The sequence below is a fragment of the Petaurus breviceps genome, unplaced genomic scaffold (genome assembly GCF_028583685.1).
Source record: "Petaurus breviceps papuanus isolate PSGF00001 unplaced genomic scaffold, PetGlider_PUasm1.0 189, whole genome shotgun sequence".
Classification (NCBI taxonomy): Eukaryota; Metazoa; Chordata; class Mammalia; order Diprotodontia; family Petauridae; genus Petaurus; species Petaurus breviceps.
Genome location: NW_027185809.1, coordinates 29,821,184 through 29,840,599, shown reverse-complemented (window position 1 = coordinate 29,840,599; position 19,416 = coordinate 29,821,184). Strand labels below are relative to the sequence as shown.

The following is a 19,416-nucleotide window of genomic DNA, read 5'->3' as shown; positions in this document are numbered from 1 at the left end:
TAGGCCCTGTGTTCTATCCATTTTGCCACCTAACTGCCTAATAGTAGTAACTGTAATAGTTGTATTACAATAATTGTAGTAATGGTAGAAGTGTGTCCTGTTTGTGGATCATTTTGGCAAAGTTTTCTGAAGGATTTCATGCATATTCCATCATTTCATCATGACAGCTCTGTTAGGGAGAAACAATGTTATCCCCATCTTTCCAATGGAAAAATTGAAGTGGGGTCGGGGCTGGAAGAGACGGAGGAAGGGATGTGGCTTAACCCTAGAGGGGGTGGAGGTATGGATTTCTCCTTGGAACAAGTATTGTTAAGGATGATTATCATCTACAAGTGTTGAAAGTGACTGTGTGGAAGAGAGCTTGGCCACCTTAGACCAAGTCTGCTTGGCTCTAGCATTCAGAACTAGGAGTAGTAGAGAGACAGATTTATGGCTAAGGAAAAACTTCCCAACAGCCATTCCCCATTGAATGGACCATCTTGGGAGGTGCTGAAATCGCTCATCTCTTAAGGTCTTCAGCCCAAGACTGGACGGCTACTTGTAAAGGTGCTGCAGAGGGATTTCTATACAGGTACAGATTGGGCTGAATGATTTATGAGGTCCCTTCTGGGACTTGAACTAAAGATCCTGCAGTTAATTAATGGCAGGATGGGGACTGGAGTGTAAGCCTCTAAATCCCTAGACCAGAGAGCTTTTTCCTATGAGACCACACTGCCCACTATGGGGCTTCTTTCGTGGTTCTAGCCTGCTGGTGATAACTAACCTATGGAGACAGGTTGGATCTTTTTTTCTTGCTTTGGGCTCCCAGCCCCAAATATTCATGTGACTCAGGTCTCCCTTCTCTGTTCTGCACTAGCTCTAAAATAGGAAATTTGGGGTCTGTTTCTAAAAATAGGCCTCCTAGGGATAAAGCAGAAAAGATAAACCTATCTCACTCTTTTTTTTCTTTTTCCAATGTTAAGAGTTCCCAGAGGTTGACAAGGATCCAGCCCCCCAAAAGAGAGGCCCCAAGTGAAGAATGTGTAGTGGCCAAGAAGGAGGCCAAGAAGGAAGATTGGGGGGAGGAAGGGAAGCAGGAAGAGCAAGAAGAGGTTCGGGAGAGGAGCCGGAGGGCAGCAGCAGTCAAAGCTGCCCAGACGATGCAAGCCAATGAGGCGGTAAGTGTGACTTTCCCTCCATGGGGCCAGGTGAGAGTTCAGAGTACCCCTTGTGTCTCACACTTCTTATGTAGAGAGGTCTCTGACATAACATTAGTGACTATTAGCCCCTTCCCACCTCCCGAAAGTGTTGTAGGTTCACACACCTAGGGCCCAGGTACAAGGCTGACTAGTGTGGTAAAGTAAGGGACAGCTGGAAGGGAGAGGTTTGCCTTCAGGTGGGCACAAGAAAGTTGAAGTAATACTGCTAGAGACGGTGACAAGACCTGATCCAGTTGACAGGGATCTTGAGTTAAAGCCCAGAGAGGATGGTTTGGACAGAAGGGTTGCAGTTTCAAGGAACATTGGATTAGAAGTTAGAACTGGCCTTTGAAACAGGAGAGGGAGACTTGCTGGGGATGGGACCTAGCTGGGAAGTATTTCATTTGGAGGGAAAGTATGTAGGAGGTGGCCCTCAAGTAGTGACTCCTTAAGAAGGGGGTTGCTACAAGGGAAGGCTTTTAATTGGGGAGGAGTGATGCAAAAAAAAAAAAGCCAAAAGAAAAGCATCAATGAAATATGTGAAAAAACACAGAAGAGAAAGTAGAAGGAGTTTGTAAGGGGATGCAGACAAGGGCAGTGTTGGTACTAACTACCGAGTCAGATTTTGATTTTTTTTTTAAACAAGCTGTACGTGGTGGATTCATGATTTCAGATTGTAATTCTTGCTCTCTAACCCTTTATGTGTCTAGATGTTGAGGACTGCCAAGTTTAGTTTTAGAAATTATTTCAAAAAAGAGTAAGAGGCCAGCTAGGTGGCATTGTGAATAGAGCATTGGCCCTGGAGTCAGGAGGACCTGAGTTCAAATTCGGCCTCACACGTGACACATAAGAGATGGGAATTATTCTACTTCAGGTACATGAACTGAATTTAGCAAAAAAAAAAAAAAAAAGGAGCTCTGGACAGATAGAGCTAATCACAAGCTTCCATGGCTTCCTTGCAAAACAGTAAATATGAAGTCCCCATAGGATTCTTTGCCGTGATACTTGCTGCCAAGAGCCAAACCAAGCAGGCCATGGTGCTCTTCTCCCACAGAAGCTCTTTCATTCCAAACTGATGCAGTTGCTTTGTCTTCATCTGTCTAGATCAATGATGTCCTCATCCTCAGGAGCCATGAGTCCAATGCTCCTGGAGTGGCCAGCAGCCGAGCCACAGAGAAACCTAAGGAGAGCTCAGGGAAAACTCGAAGAGGCGGACCCATCACAGAGAAGAAAACCACAGAGACCTTAAGTAAAACCCAGAACCAGGACAGCACGTTCCCTTGTAAAAAATGTGGCAGGTACAAAAGACAGAGTTCCAATCAGTTGGCAGTGGGGTGGGTGGCTGGTAATGAGAACTGGGAAAAGACCAAAGTTGGGGGTTCTTGATGGGACAGTGAGGACAGCAGCAACCTCAGTTGATGTCGCTCTGTCTCCCGCTGATCTGAGACTAGAGGGAGCACAAGGGTTAAAGTAGCATTTGGTCACACCGTGTGATCAGTCTGGTGGACAGGCATCATAGCATCATAATAGACAGCATGCTCACTTGATGTCCGGAAGGCCTGGGTTTGAATCCTACCTTTATTTGTCCAGGAAATTTATTTGACCCTCACTTTTCTTGTCTACAAAATGGGGATAAGATCAATAGTTACTTGCTTCACCTCAAATGAGATGATGTATCTAAAGCACATGTACTAAAACCTCAGCTTTTAGGTTATTTCCCAGACTGGTTTAGTAACCCCCTCCTCCTTATCTCTGGTGATGTTTATCTCCTGATCTCCTGCTGGGCACTTGCAGGACTATATTTTGAGGACAAATGTGGAAATTTCTTTTTTTTTTTTTTTTGTCTTTTTGGAGGGGGAAGGAAGGCAGGGCATTTGGGGTTAAGTGACTTGCCCAAGGTCACACAGGTAGTGTTAAGTGTCTGAGGTTGGGTTTGGACTCAGGGTCCTCTTGATTTCAGGGGGCTGGTGCTCTATTCACTGCGCCACCTAGGGGAAATTTCTTAAAAGATTCGGGGGTGAAGTTGGAGCCTGAGCTGTTGGATCTAGGGTCTGGCACACCACCGAGCTCTGCAAGATTCTAATGAAATCTTTTGGAACTTGTTGCATCAAAATTATACCCCAAAGAGAGGCAGTGCAAACATGGTATGGGTGCAGGACTGAGTGAGAATCAGTAAAGAAAATAATACATAAGATTTAATGTTGACTGATGATGGTTATGGATGGATGTTCTGCCTCCCATCTTCTTGCCTGTGGTGGGGTCACTTCCCTTTTGGTCAGCATGTTCTAGAGAATTGCACCAGCTCCTTAAGCCAAGCACCTTGCTATGAGCATTGGGGATGTCACTAAGAAAGTGAGCCAGTGCTTGCCTTCCTTGGAGCTTACATTCTAATGATGAGTAAAAAACACAGACAGGAAATCGGTTGCCAAAGAAGGAAAGTTTGGAGTTTGGGAAGAATTAAAGATAGAGAACATAGCCCTGGGGGAGTTTAACTGACAAACCCTTTTCAAAAGCAGTGATAGAATGGATTTGATTATGGTTCCCAGAGCAAGAGGTGGAAAGATGGTGATGTGAATAGAAGACTGGATTGTATGTGGATCTTGGTCTTGGGGTATTTGAGCTACGTGAGTTTGCAGTCATTCACCAAGCAGGATAGCTCCATACCTGTCCTGGTTGGTAGTTTCAAAGTTGCATGGATTAAGCACCCTCTACCCCATGGCCTTTGTAGGTTGAGTAGTTAGAATGGTGCCTGAGCCAGGGCAGATGACAGGAAGTTAGCCTGGAACCTAGCTTCTGGGTGAAGTGAACAATTAAAATACAGCTACAGTCAAGCCCCTGACCCCAGGTTCCCTCTCTTCCTGACTAGGGCAGGGAGGGTCTTGCCTACTTAACATTTGAGGGGTGTGATTAATTATTTTCATGCATTGATCTTGTTTTTTTTTTAATTCAATTTTATTTTCATTTCCAAATTTTCTTCCTCTCCCATCCATTAAAGAGAGAGAGAAAAGGCATAATTATGTATAGTCATGCAAAACAAATTCCCACATTAGCAATGTCTGAACAGAATAAAGTGAAGAAAAGTAAATTTCAGTCTGCACTGTGACTCAGCTCTCCATTTGGAAGTGGATAGCCGCCTTCTTCCTCATGAGTTCTTTGGAACTGAATTTTGTCATTGTGTTGATCAGTTATTACTAAGTCTTTCAAAGTTGTTTTTCATTATGGTATTGCTGTTGTGGAAATTGTTCTCCAGAGACTATCCCTTTCATTGTTTTACAACAGTATAACAAATAACATTTTATCACATTTAGCCATTCCCCAATTGGTCAGCATAGAGGGATGTCAATGAAAAAACCTAGCAAGTAGTTAGTGAATGAGAATAGATAGAGAAAGCCATCTAGTCCAATTCTCTCTCATTTTAGAGAAGGAAACTGAGGCTACAGGAGGCTGTGTGACTACCCATATAATAAATATCAGGGGTGGGATTTGAACCCATAACCCAGCACTTTGACACTAGTGACTCATTCCAGACTCTTTAATCTGAGGAAGTCACGATGATAGCAGACAATCCCCCATGGGTGCCCAACTCTTTGGAGTTATGAAAGGAGTCTGGTTGTGACCCAGCTTTCTCCCTCTGTCCTCCTCCTGTTCAGGGTCTTCTTCAAGGTAAAGAGCCGTAGTGCCCACATGAAGAGCCACGCGGAGCAGGAGAAGAAGGCAGCAGCGCTAAAGCAGAAGGAGAAAGAAGCTGCAGCTGCAGCAGCTGCCACAGCAGCTGCCACCACCTGCCTCCAGGCCCGGCAGGCAAACAGCAGCAATAGTGGTGGTGGTGGCGGTGGCAGCAGCAGCAGTGGGAGCTCAGAGGAAGATGGCGAGGTGTAGAGAGCCACAGTGGTAGACTCAGCCGGGAAAGCCGTGAGACTGGTTCTCCTCCACTGTCCCTGTGCTGGGTGATTTCCTTCTCTGCACCCTCACCTGCCTCGTAGCTGTAGCTGTCCAGCCCAAAGGATACTCAACGGGGAATCATGAAGACTTTAAAAAAACAGAACAAAAGACAAGCTTTTATTTAATTTATAAAGGCCCTGGGAATCGTTACCTCGGGCAGGACCCAGTTCTCCTTCTGTTGAGTCTGTCAGACCTTGTCCCTGTGCTTTTTCAGAATGGTAGGACTCCTTCTCTCATGCTTCTAGAGATTTCCAACCTGGAGTCATTGATCTCCCCCACCCCACCAAGCCATAAGGCTATTGGTTGCTGATGCTGCTACTTCTGCTGCTTTTTGAACACCAAACTCCGGCTGCACAATTCCCTCCTTTTTCTTGGCCTTCCATTCCTCCCCTGAGTCACTTGGAAGATATTTTAGGGAATGGAAAGCTTAGCTTAAGTTTGCAAGATTTCACCCAATCCTCCTGGACACCACCTTCCTAAGCGTGACCAAAAATTAAGGGACTCCGCCAACAAGATGCGCTCAGTGTCTCCTCCCTGGCTCAGGTGGGTGAGAGAGGATGGCCCCTTCTGGGAGAGGAACATTTTAGTCTTCTCCTTGAACTTTCCACCTGGTACTTAGCCTGGCCAAGCCCCCTGCCAGGGACAGTAAGGAGCAGGCAAGCACACTGGTACCCATACCAAAGCTCACCCATTCCCTGCATCCCTTCTTCCTTCCCCTGGAGGGGGGCTGCTGGGTATGCATTGTGCGCCTGTGCAGATGGGAAAAGAGTGAAAGGAAGAAGTGGCAGAGATCCAGATTTTTTTCCCCACTGTCCATTTCAGGGCCTTAGCTTTCCTGTTTCCTGGCAATTCTGCCTAGAGCTGAGATGAATTCCTCAAACCTTTGGAGATCCAAGTCAAAATTAGTGGCATCTGTCTCTGCTAATAGACCTTCCTAGGGAAACAGAAGCTAGTGAGAGAGCTGTCTCTGCCAGTGGGAAAGGACTGGTGAGAAGGCTGCCTGTAGAGGAAAAAGGTGGTTGAGTTTTTGCTAAATTGGACTCATTTCTCACTCCCTTGCTGGGTGCCTTCTGGTCCCTAACTCCTGTGAAAGAAGGTACTTAAGGAGTGACTAGCTATCAGTCATTATTGTGATTAGACTTAATAATCCTAGGGGGATGCCCGGACTGAAAGCCTTCACCTTTCCTAGTGGTGGTCCCCTCTAATTCTAAGGCCCGAACCAGGCCAGCCCCAGCCCTTCAAATTGCCAAAACACACCCTTGGGTTTCATGCTTTGACTGCCTTCCCTTTTGTGCTGGCCCCTGCTGACCCCTGTCGTATGGAAGGTACAGGCTCTTGGATTTCTTCAGATGTCAGAGCAGTCACTGAACTAGATGGAAGGGTTGTGATTTGGGAGTTATTTATTTTTCATATTTAATTTTTCACATCCTCTCAGGGAGCAGGGGCCTCTTACTTTCCAGAGGCCCAATTTGTTTATCCAAAAGTAAGATACCTACCTGCCCTCAGAGGGAAATGATACCATGTGCCTGAGGGGTAGGACCTTCCCTATCAGTCACTGTGGGAATTGGCCCCTGACAGTGGAGGAAATGAGGTTTTCCCAAACCCACCACAGGATACCTGCTGTGAAAGCAACAGGGAGTCCAAGTCAGAAAATACTTGTGTTTGGGAAAGGATTTTTTTTTTTTGCCTTTTGGAGGGCAGTTGGGTTTAAGTAACTTGCCCGAAGTTGCACAGCTAGTTTTTTTTGTGTGGGTGTTAAGTGTCTGGGGCCAGCACCAAACTCGGGTCCTCCTGACTCCGGGGCCAGTACTCTATTCACTGTGCCACCTAGCCGCCCCAAGATTAATTTTTTTTATTTTTTTGTAGGGCAGTTGGGGTTAAGTGACTTGCCCAAAGTCACACGGCTAGTAAGTGTGTCAAGTGTCTGAGGTCGGATTTGAACTCAGGTCCTCCTGACTCCAGGGCCGGTGCTCTATTCAATTCACTGCGCCACCTAGCCGCCCCAAAAGGATTTTTTTTTTTAAAGAAATTGAAAACAGTGCTGCTCGCTCAGTTTTCTTGCCTCCACTCTCAGATAGGTTAAGAGCAATGGTGGTAGAAAACCTGTTCAATTTTGGGTTGAGTTTGGGTTTCATTCCCAAGTCCAAGGATTCTATTCCCAAAACAAAACTATTGTTAGTGGGATTCAGGTTTACTGGAATTAATGGAATGAAAACTTAGAACAAGAAAAAGGTTTTGAAAATAGCTTGTGGGTTTCAGAAGATCCTGTCTGATTCTAGGGATGGATTACTTTCTGGACACATACCTGAACTATAAATGAGGTCCAAAGGAAGTAGCATTTCTAGTGAGGGAGTCTGGGTAACTAGGTGCATCAGGCTAGTAATTTGGGAAGGGATTGCTTGTAAACTATGCACTATCAGGTATTTTTCAGTATCATTTATACATTAATATGGGTCTCCAGGGCCCCCACAGAGGGAGTAACCAAATCCTTCTGCCTAGCCACCTAGAGAATGACCTAGATTTCCTAAATCCTCACCTACTGATCTGTTTTCCTCCATAAGATTGTGGAAATTCAGTGTCCTAAGGTTGTCTAAAATCTTGTACATGATCCAAAAGCAGGAAGTTAAGTTCAATACGAGTGCCTTCTCAGCTCAGCCCTGAAGTGCTACTTATATCCCAAGATTTTTCTATTTAAAAATTCCTTTAGTTTCAGTCCTTGTTTAGACACACGACAGCTGCTCTTGTAACAGAAACTTTTAGCCAGATGAGACCCTTCCATTCACTCAGAAAGTGGCAGAAACCAGTCTCTTGGAATTCTTTGAATAATAAAGTGATTCTCTTCCTCCCCAGTTAGCAGGGGCCTTCCCAGGTAAAGGTAGACAAGGAAGACAAGACAGTATCTCTGTTAATTTGCAGAGAGGAAAGTCATCTGCAGTAAAATGTGAAAAATTTGTATCTTTAAAGAATTAAAGGCAATCATGGCAAATAAAGTGCATATAAAACAATCTGTAAACAAAGCTAAACATATCCTTCAATGGTGCTGTTCTCTATTCTGTGATAGATTCAATCACATTTTTTCTTTTATTTGCTTAACCTAATCAGAAAGTCCATTGCTTTGGAAAGTTGGATAATCAGTGTCTCCAGCTTTAAGGATTTCTGCCTCCTCCCCACTCATCCCTATCATTCTATGTTCATTGTAATAACCACCATCACCACTCACCTAAGGAAGGGCATAAAACCTTCAGTATCTAGATGGGGGATGGGGTAACCTGTTGCCTGAAGGCCTGTTGTCAACTGTCAGTGCTATACAACCTGGGGTGTGATTTTGGTAACGATGTGGATACATGCTTCGTTGCCTTTTAATAACTCCTTAGGCTGACTTTTGTCCTTTGAAAAAAAAAAAAGGGTTCCCTACTTCTGATTTGGACCGTGAATTTGGGCTTGTAACTACACAAGGGGAGCAGTGTAGTGGCATTTTTTTTTTTTACTGCCTTTAAACTCCATCCATGGTTAAAATACATTCCCTCCTCTTCTGCCATCCACATACCTCCCACTGTATCAAATGGAGTTTAACCAGTGGCATAGGGGTTTTATATGCTGCTTGGTCAAAAGGGATTGTCTGCATTCATCTGCCTCTGAAACAGCTTCTCATTCTCATACCACATGCTAGGAGGAAGGGAGAATACAATGCATATTCAAGCCTCAGATATTTCAGTGTTCTCTCTGGGGCATGCTTCTGGGATGGTGTTACCAGACTGGAAAGCCTGACTCTTTAGGTTTACAAAGAATATGCATGTTTCTAGAAAACATTTCTATATTTAAGACAGATATTCTCCCTCCCCGTTGTGTTGTGTCAATAGTGCTAACAACAATTTGCAGCTGTTTCAACCATTACTTATTTAAGCCTGTAAGTTGGAGGTCTTTTGGGAGGGGAGAGAGCACAGGAACAGTGTGTAATTATTGTATAAATGCTTTAATAGCATATAAATAAGTATATTACTTTTATTTTGAAAAATGATCAGACACTGCCTTTTGTGTGTTTGCTGCCTGTGGCAACCTTTTTAAAGACTGTTACATATCAAAAGTGTACATATATATTATATTATATATATTATTTACCTCTTTTGCTGTACAGTTGTGATAGACCAGACTGAAGATTTTATTTTTTGTGTGCTTTTTATAAAAAAATTAATACACTAAAGAAAATCTTGCTGATGTGATTGTAATGTACCCATGTAACTTATTTACTTTTGAATGTCTTTCCATATCTCTAAACCTTTTATTAAATAAGGTTTTAAAAATTCATAGTGGAAAGTTGTGTTCTGGTGGGAATTGTCACTCTCTGGGCTTGGTAAAAGGTCATATCATGGAGCTGGAATGGATCTGAGAGAAAATCTAGGCCTTCTCATTTTGCAGATGACAATATTCAGGATTAGAGAGGGTAAGTGCTAATGGTGACAAAGTAGTAACGGTCCTTTCTGGTCTCCCAGGACTTCAAGTACAGTACTCTACAACACCATGTTGCCTCTAAGTGCAGAAAGGTCAAATCCTACAGTTTTCCCTGAACCATTCATTCCATGGAAGCTTGTAGTCAGCCAGTGCACTATGGGAAGAACCATGTGCAGAACCTCCTTTCATGATCCCATAACAAATGAAGAGATGTGCACGAACTTTGTGTGTTCACAAAGTGTGTGTCAGGAGGGCAGATATACTTGAAGTAGGTTAACAGTTGAAGAGGCTTTAGTACTGGACAGGTCAAGTAGCAAGGATGAATAATGTTTCCCAAAGGCCAAATGCTGGTAAATTACTAAGATTGGAATTGCTAGGGTTTCTTAATCCTGTGGTCATATAAAAAAAGATACATATATATTTTAATTCTTTTTTATAAAATAACACCATTTATTACTATTTTAAAACAAGTTCCACAAAATAACATTTAGAAACCCAAATGGGTCTAAATAATTTAAGAGACAATGTTTAGTCATAAAGTCATGCTACAAAACTTCTTATGTATAAAAGAGATTATTAACCAAAGTAGATGTTAAAATATCCTCCTTATTAGAGCCAGTTCTAGAAGCCAAGGTTTCTAGAGTGACCCTTCCTAATCTTTAACAGAGTCAAGGGAGGAGCTGCTGGGATCATTCCCTTCAGCTTCTACCCATCAGTCTTGAGGGAATTAATCCCTTTGGGCAATAGCACCCCAGAGGCAAGCACCCTGCCTGCCAAACAAGCAAAGAATTCCCACCCACCTCCACACTATTTGCCCCAACTCTGTTTAGCCAACATCTAAATTAATAAAATAGACATATACAGTATCACAAAGCTTCTGTTCAGGATTCTACATGGTTTCAGCATTGTAGTACATGGGACTCTAGTGTCACATCACACAGATTCATCGCCATGGATGCAGCAGAAATGGAAGATTGCACCAAATAACAAAGGAAATCTTTACTATGATTGGTGTTCTTGGGAAGCTACTATAAATACATGCTTAGGCCAAGGTTCACTAGTCATAGCTTATGTGAGGTCTAACTCAAAGATACTATTGTGCAGGTTAGATCAATATCCATCTATCCTTTGGAAATACTTCCTATCAACATCCAGTGCATTATTTTAAAGTGCAAATTTCCCCCAAAATGGTAACTTCTCTCCCTGCTTAAATTTGTTATAACAAAATCTGGTTAGCTTGCTTTGACCTCCTCCACCTAGGAAATGAACTAGAATCTAGTTACCACTTTCTCACAACCCATCGAGTAAATGATGTTCGGCAATAACTTATGTCACATAAAGGTAGGATTCAGTTTGCTTTAGTTTCTTTCTTTTGTAGTCACTAGTTCAAAAAGGCACCAGTGAATTTATAAATTAGAACCTTATAAAGTTAGAAAAGATTTCAATTATTACCCTTAAACTTTTTATTGTAACTTTAATTACCACTTTACAAGAAGGAAATCCTGGGGTTAGAAAATGGGTTCAAGTGAAATATGTCAGAAGCACCAGCTCTGTGTTGGATGAAGTTTTTGTTTTAGACTTCAATATTCTACAGAATAATGCAAAAAAAAAAATTCAAATAAGTCTGTGTTAAATGAATAGGAACTCTAGTATTAAAGTTCCTTTACAAATTTTTTCAGTTGTGTCTGACTCTTCACAATCCCATTTGGGGTTTTCTTGGCAAAGATACTGGAAAAGTTTGCCATTTTCTTCTGCAGCTCATTTTACAGAAGAGGAAACTGAGACAGACAAGGTTAAGTGACTTGCCCAGGGTCACACAGCTAGTAAGTGTCTGAACTCAGGAAGATGAGTCTTCCTAACTCTAGGTCCAGCACTTTAGCCACTGTGCTAATATAAAATGACCTACCAAAACATACAATAGACTGTTTGCCTTCTCTACTAGTGACAGTGCCTTTCATATTATTTCATCTTTTGGTGAATGATCAAATCCTACCTCTCTCTAGAGCGCCTTTCTATTTAGTCCTTCCAGGTGGATGATTATGGTAAACCCCAGAGCTAAATTAGCCTTAAAAATCTATTTACACATAAAGAGAATTAACACTGAGAACAAATCCTTGAAAGGGACTTGAATATTCTTAAGACCTCATTTCTCCTCCCTCCTCATCATTCTATTTCACACTGCTAATGAGTTCCCTGTCAAATCAAAAGCTCTCTTTCCATATGAGAATAGCTTCTAAGCTCTTTATACCATCTCTGCTCAAACTTCAATCCTCCTTTGGAGGTTGAAAGAAGAAGGCTAATTCCCCTGATCTCAGTTCCTGGCATGCAATCTCAAACTTAGTGAATTAACATCAACTTAAATAGTAATTTTCTTTTTTTTTTTTTAAATCAGACCTAGGAACGTTGCTAAGACCAAGTTATTTTCACATAATGAACCATATGTTCAGATCACTCCCAACTAGATCTGAATTATCTCAGAGGTTTGTTGTAAGGAATATCCTTTGTAAACTGTAAAGCACTTTTTAAAAAGTGAGTTACTAAGGAAAGATTTATATGAATGTCTAAATTATCCAGCTCTCATGTACAATCCCCTAGTTTTATATAATAATTTGTAAAATTTTTATTATGGATGCATAAAACTCTGAATCTTGTGCAAAATTAGACTATAAATCTTTTTTTTTTTTTAGCTTTTTGGAGGGCAATTGGGGTTAAGTAACTTGCCCAAGGTTATACAGCTAGTGTGTGTGTGTGTGTGTGTGTGTGTGTGAAGTGTCTGAGGCTGGAACCGAACTCGGGTCCTCCTGACTCCATATCCTATGCTTTACTCACTGTACCACCTAGCCACCCCATAAATCACTCTTAAAGTACATGGACTCAGCCGCGTAACCTTGAGCAAGTTGCTTGACCCCAGTTGCCTTCCAAAAGGCAAAAAAAAAAAAAAAGAACATGGACTGAGTTTTTTAAAGCATACTCAAAAGATTACACTTTGGAAAATGAGTAAGAGAGAAGTATGGACAATTCTATCCAAGAAAGGGCACTATTGCTAATTAAAAGAGAGAAGGCAAAAATTAGTGATATCTTGGGAGAGTTGGCTTAAAATAAACATGGTAAGAAATGCTAGGTGAGACACTGCTAGGAAAAGATGAGAGAGAAAATAAAAATAAAACTTCCAAATGATTTTTAAGAAAGGCACAACAGGGTAACATCTGTATGCCTTTTCTGGCCATCCTTCATATACACATCACCTTTTTAAACATCACATGAAGACTGGCAGAAGTTAACTAGAGAGTTGTCTAAAAACGTATAGAATCACAACTATATCAATATTGAATACCACACAAGAGCTGAATTCTTTGGATGACTAAAATAGAAGCTTTCTGAACAATTAAAATTGTTCAGAATTTTAACAAAATAATCAATTGTACAAATTTACCAGTGGAGGGAAAAATAGAGTCAGGAAAACTAATTTAACCACTTGAAACATATATGTAATATATATGTGTATATATATGAATAATCTAGGAGCACAGAAACAACACATTCAAACTAAGCCAAACATCCTTCCTAGAAGCAATATGCTTAAGGCATAATGCATCAATTAAATTTAGGGTCCTTTGAAATAGATGAAGTAAGATCCTGAACTACTTCTGAGTCCCTGTATTTCTTTCCCTAATGGCTAAGACTCTAGATTCAGTCTCATAAAGAGAATTATACTAGGCACCACAGGAGGCACTCAATAAACATGCTGAGTTGACATGAATGTAAATATTGGGTGAAGACACCAGTAATCACCACCTTCTATTTCTCTGAACACTACATGTGATTCCAAGGTTACAAGAGGAAAGAAAAAGGTCCTTTCTGATTTAAAAAGGTCACAACCAAGGATAGGAAAAACAGGCATCAAAAACAACCCCTAAGCCATGTGACAAGCAGATTCAACTGGCCAACATTGTTGTAAGTCATTTGTTTCACTCTGACAGTGACTTTTAAAGGAAGACAACAACAAAAAAAATCCATACCCACCCAACCTAAAGATTTTCAATTTCAACCAGGACAACAGAATGAATTACCCACCACAACAAAAGTACAATGAAGGTTCTTTGAATTATGTTCCCCCTGAATATTCACAGGCTTTGGATTCTTAAGATTGGGCAGGGTTTCCTAAATTAACTATAAAGAATTTCTTCTCAGAGAATGGCTAAAATTTAAAATGTTGCACCAATTTTTCTTCTCTCATCACTAGAAACTGATTGTCAAAGCAGTAACACCTTTCTAATAAGTTTGTATACTCAAGGAAATCAAATGTTTCCTGTCTTGGTAAGAACTCAATGCTTGAAGCCAGGGGCTACGTCTTTAAATCATTAACTTACTTTTTCCTCCTTTAACTATGAAATTATCAGTGGTACCTCACTGTAGTAATACCTAGAACAATGTGGCAGAGGGTTCCTGACTATATGAGGGAATTGGCCATTTCTCTCTACAACACTCCACTTAGGCACAACACTCCATACCACCTTACACTTCCCAGGAAGGGAAAGAATGTTGACTTTTTGTTACACAATCCAGAATTCTGTGCTTTCTTGTTATTTAATGATTTTGGAGTTTAAGTATATTGCCATATTGCATGAAATTACTCTAAAAATGTTGCCATTTGCCTGTTCACCCATATCAAAATATTTCACTTTCTTTTCTTTCCCACCTATTATGCATTTACATGACCCATCCTATCAGCTATCTGAACTGGTGCTTCTCAAACAAAAGTGAACCTAGAAATAGAAAATTTCATTCATCAGGAACTTGCTAGATTCAATTCTTGATAAGGTCTCTATTCTTTATATTTGCCATAATTCATTATCCCCTAAAATTAGGGACAATTGATAAAAACCTAGGTGAATACGGAGTAATGCTGCCTAGCAATCAGTTTGGGCTAGGCAAAACTAAAATATCTAGTCATTTCTTTACAATTTTCACCCTGTGCATAAGGTCAAATTTACATGTGCAAAATAACCAGATGACAGCACGAAGAGTGATCATCACAGTCATCTTCACAAATGATACTTAACATAACATGGCTGATTCAGCCCCAGTGATTATAGAGATCAAGATAATTGCAGTCACTGGACTGACTAGGCCATAATCTGACTCAGTGACTTAAATCCCAGTTAACCTGCATTCATTTTTTAAAAATCCTAACAAACCATAATGTGGAATATGTCACCTTGGATTTGAATTTTTCTCTTATTCAGAGTTGTCCCAAGTGAACTTTTCGTCTGCTGGTTCTGAGTCTTGCTGGTGACAGAAAATCAATTCATGCCATGTTATCTTTTTTAACCATATAGGTGGCTTTTGTGTGACTATGAAAAACAAGAAGGCAGCTAGATAGGAGGGAAGATGGTAAAGATCCAAATATGTGGGTCTAAAACTTGTTTCTTGAAACAACACATAATAAAAAAATAGACTAAGTGTATTTAAACAAACTGAACAAAGGACTAAAACTTATTCCTTTGTTATTATAAATAATTAAAATACTTAGGTTGAAGGGACACAAAAATGTGCTTCTATTCTAACTAGAAAAAACTATTTTATAAATATTTTATTAGCTTGGGATATGCCAGTTGTGACTAAAGAGTGGATACTGCTATCCGCAATTTCTTTAGTTACAAAATAGGAGGCCTGTGTCCTTATAAGTAAAGCTGCTGTCACCACTATTAACTGTTAACTCACTCTTTAGATGGAGTAAGAAAGGGAAAATGACAAGAAATTTGTAAAATATTTTAAAAATATTTTGTCCTCAATATACTTTTTAAAACAGACAATTATACAAAGCGTTATCTATTATTCTTACTTAAATATCATAAGTTAAAACAAAGTGGAAATGTGGCATTAGCCTTCTTCTTCTTCTTCCTCTTTAATTACTGGTATTCCTAAAAATGAAAGGGAGAATTACTTCTGAAGATTCTTATAACAAAGTCATGATATTCTAAGTGACAGAAGCTTCCTGTCAACCTAAAAACTGACTCCAGAGTGTCCACGACTTCCCAAGCTGTGCCCAAATGTTTCAAATGGGCTCGTGGGTACTGAAGAAAAAAATGCTTGACAAAAAGTACCTATTGCCTACAAGAAACTGTTTAAATTCCTTACCCTTACATTCTATAGGGCCTTCTATACCCTAGCAATACCAATCAAACTTTCTAGGCTAATCACCAACTACATACTTTCTGAAACCCTATAATCCAATCAAATGAGCATAGAGACTGTTCACTAAATGAAAGGGAATAGTGGTACAGTGAAGAGAGTGCTAGATTGGGAGTAAAAGACCTATGTTCAAATGCCAGCTCTGCCCTTTCCCCCAGTTTCCTCATCTGTAAAAGGAAGGAACAGGACCAGATAAGCTCTGAGATCCTTTGCTGCTGGAACTCTTGGGCTTGATATTTCACATTCCTGTGTTTGGTTTTTTTTTTGGAGGGGGGCAATTGGGGTTAAGTGACTTGCCCAAGGTCACACAGCTAGTAAGTGTTAAGTGTCTGAGGCCGGGTTTGAACTCAGGTCCTCCTGACTCTAGGGCCAGTGCTCTATTCACTGTGCTACCTAGCTTCCCCCAACTCCTGTGCTTTTTGACGTTGCTACTCTATATACTGTGGAATCTCATCTCACTCTACAACCCTGTGCTTGTCCTATTAACACCATCCATTTTGTAAGACTGAATTCAAATTTTTCTCCTCTTGGTGAAGGCTTCTCCAACCGGTTACCTCCATCTATTTTTCTGCTGATTTTCCATAACAGTCCTGTATTTAAAACACTGTATACTACCTTACATTTGTTGCTCATGTAACATGGTTATCTGCTTACAACTTTAAAAAATTAAAAGAAAACACTGCCCTGGAAATCTTGAATGAAACTGTAACCTCATGAAAAATAGACCCACACTCTTAAAAAGACCTGATTTCCTTGAATCTTTCAAACTATGGATAGCACAGGTATAGTCTAAACATGCTGGGGAAACCACAGGCCAACCAAACCTCCTCAGTTCTTCCTGGTTCAAACCTGACCAATCCAAATTGTAAAAAAAAACAACTAAACCTGCCTCTGAGGTTCAAGGGGACATACTATTTCCTTGTCTGGTTCTGGTTCTTCTCTTCATAATATTTTATCACTAAATCAGTGCTTATTTTCAGAAAATGTCACCAAGCTGCTACCCCAAACAACCTACCATCCAGCTTCTTCAGCTTGGGCACCCGTCTGGTTGCTTCATCAATCCAGATGCCCTCAGTGGAATATTTTTCTTCCAGGGGATTACCCACAAACACCAGCTCTTCTAGGCATCCTAATTCCGCCAGCTTTACAAATTCCCCTACAATTACAAAGAAATAACTCAAAATTAAATGCTGTATTAACAGTACAATTGTTGGGACTTAATTATAGGCTGATCCTCAGCAACTGCAATTTTGTGGCTCTTCCGTTTACTTCAGCAACAGGTTGACATTTAAAAGGCAGTTCAAAAAGCTATTCCACATAAAATGACTCCTCTGAGCAATTAAAGGTAAATAAATAGAAGAAAAACTCCTTTCTTTCAGCCAAAAAGAAGGGATAAGATCAGCTACATAAGATTAACTGAATCCAAAAGAACCAATTTCCTTTTCTTAAAATTAAAATCCGAGGAACATGTGATGATGACAAATCACAATGATACATCATAACCATGTCAGGAAGTGATTCTGCAATTGCTTTTCAAGTTGTATCATGTTCCAGGTTTGAAACTCTCTGTGATGCGTGCCACATTTGTCAAGGGAAAGAACAAGAAGTTGGTTGAAGACTGGGGTCAGTGAGACCTCGCACCCTACAATAAATACTGGCCCTGCATGCACTGCACTAGGCGCTGTGGAGGAAACAGCTCAGTTAAACAAGATCCTTTGCCCTTCAAGAAGGCTACACTCTAAAAGGGGATGTACAGAGACAACTTTATAGTAAAAGGTGGCATGAGATGAGTGACCCAATAAAAGGTACAAAGCATGACATGAGCTTAGAGAAGGGGAGACTCGAAAGATGAGTTACATTTAAAATGGTTTCCTTATGACCCTTAGGTAACTTTTCATGTTTAGTAGAGATTTTGAGCCCTATGGTTGTAATAAGGACAATAAACAGCTAAAAATGGCAAACTGCTAGCAACTCAGCTGTTCTTTCTATCAAAGAGTAAACCATTGTTTAGAAAGTAATTTCTCTTTTACATATCCTTTGTCCTCCTACTGGGTTAATTTCTGTAAGCAAGAAGGCAGAATGAAAAACTTGGCTTACCCCAGTCTTTTACTAGGTTATTAGACATATAGAGGATCTTCAGTCGCTTCATAACATGGATCCCTTTCAGCTTCTCAATGAAATTATAAGATATCCACAGTTCCTCTAATGTGTCCCCAACTGCCTCCTGAAAAAAAAAAAAATGACAACATGGATTTAAATATTCCAGATCCATAAGGATTTCCTTGGGGCACTACTGCAAACCCTCTGCTGGCATGGCTCATAAGAAAACCAGGTCACCTCCACACCACGATCAGAGCAGGCCTTTGTAGAGGACAGTCTTTATAATGTACTTGGAGAGAGTTGAAAATCATCAATTCTATTGGGGTAGCTAGATGGCGTAGTAAATAGAACACCAGCCCTGGAGTCAGGAGGACCTGAGTTCAAATCGGATCTCAGACACTTAACACAAAACTAGCTGTGTGACCTTGGGCAAGTCACTTAACCCCAATTGCCCTACCTCACCCTCTCCAAAAAAGCAAAAAAAAGAAAGAAAAAAAAAGAAAAATCATCAATTATATTAGGTTGTTTTAAATGTGTCTCTCTGGTTTGCACTGTTTATCCATGGATAGTACTAAAGGTAAACTTCAGTTCAATATAACTCACCTCAAGTATCAAGGTCTAAATTAGAATGCAAATTAATATTAGTAAATCACCATACTTGCACTGAAAAAGATTAAAAACTTTTAAAAATATTCCAATACTCCAATATATCAAGTTTCTATGAGTCAAGTCTATAGAATTTCACCTATTAGGTTAGAAAATCTAATACAACTTGCCAATAACTGACTTTTCAAAAAAAACTTTTTTCCAATTACATGAAAAGATAATTTCTAATTTTTTTAAAATTTTTGAGTTTCAAATTCCCTCCTCCCCTGTTGAAAATGAAAGCAATTTGATATAGGTTATACACATGCAGTCACGCAAAACATTTCCATATTAATCATGTTGTGAAAGAAAATATAGACAAAAAAACCAAGAAAAATAAAGTTTTAAAAAAGTATACTTTCTGGAGATAGCATTTTTCATCATAAGTCCTTAGGAATTCTGTGGATCACTGTATTGCTGAGAATAGCTAAGTCAGTCACAGTTGATCATTGTACAATATTGTTGTTTCTGTGTATACCAACGTTTCTGCTCACTTCACTTTGCATCAATTTAAATAAGTCTTTCTAAGTTTTTCTGAAAGTGTGCTGCTCATTTCTTATAGCACAATAGTATCCCATCACAATCATATATCACAACTTGTTAAACCATTCCTCAATTGATGGGCATCCCCTGGATTTCCAATTCTTTGCCACCACAAAAAAAGCTGCTAGAAATATTTTTGTACATGTAGGTCCTTTTCCTTTTACTTATTTATTTTTTAAGATCTCTTTGGGATATAGACCTACCGTGTTTCCCCGATAATAAGACACTGTCTTATTATTTTTTTTTTGAAAGAAAAACACCAGAGGGCTTATTTTCAGGGGAGGGCTTATGTTGTCCTGCCTCAGCTCTCCTCCGCAGCACTGCTCTCAATGGCGCCAGCAAGCAAATCACTGGGGAAGAACAG

At 40.2% G+C, this 19,416-nt stretch overlaps 2 protein-coding genes across 9 annotated transcripts in view; one reads left to right on the top strand and one right to left on the bottom strand.

Moving 5' to 3' along the window:
• Positions 1-9,423, top strand: part of MIDEAS (mitotic deacetylase associated SANT domain protein) — a 152,523-nt gene extending 143,100 nt beyond the window's left edge. For all 3 annotated transcript variants that reach the window (XM_069092137.1, XM_069092138.1, XM_069092136.1), the window contains 3 exons: positions 963-1,157; positions 2,283-2,476; positions 4,829-9,423. In XM_069092137.1, coding sequence (XP_068948238.1) covers positions 963-1,157; positions 2,283-2,476; positions 4,829-5,057 — 618 coding nt within the window. In that variant the 3' untranslated portion in view covers positions 5,058-9,423. The remainder of the gene's footprint in view (positions 1-962; positions 1,158-2,282; positions 2,477-4,828) is intronic.
• The window catches only part of DNAL1 (dynein axonemal light chain 1), a 65,454-nt gene that overhangs the window by 23,487 nt on the left and 22,551 nt on the right, over positions 1-19,416 (bottom strand). For 4 of the 6 annotated variants that reach the window (XM_069092139.1, XM_069092140.1, XM_069092141.1 and 1 more), the window contains exons 6-7: positions 17,862-17,988; positions 16,780-16,920 (exon numbers count right to left, since the gene is read on the bottom strand). In XM_069092139.1, coding sequence (XP_068948240.1) covers positions 16,780-16,920; positions 17,862-17,988 — 268 coding nt within the window. Of the gene's footprint in view, positions 1-5,073; positions 5,208-12,202; positions 15,494-16,779; positions 16,921-17,861; positions 17,989-19,416 lie in introns of those variants that run through there. The other 2 variants (XM_069092144.1, XM_069092143.1) reach the window with 2 other exon arrangements.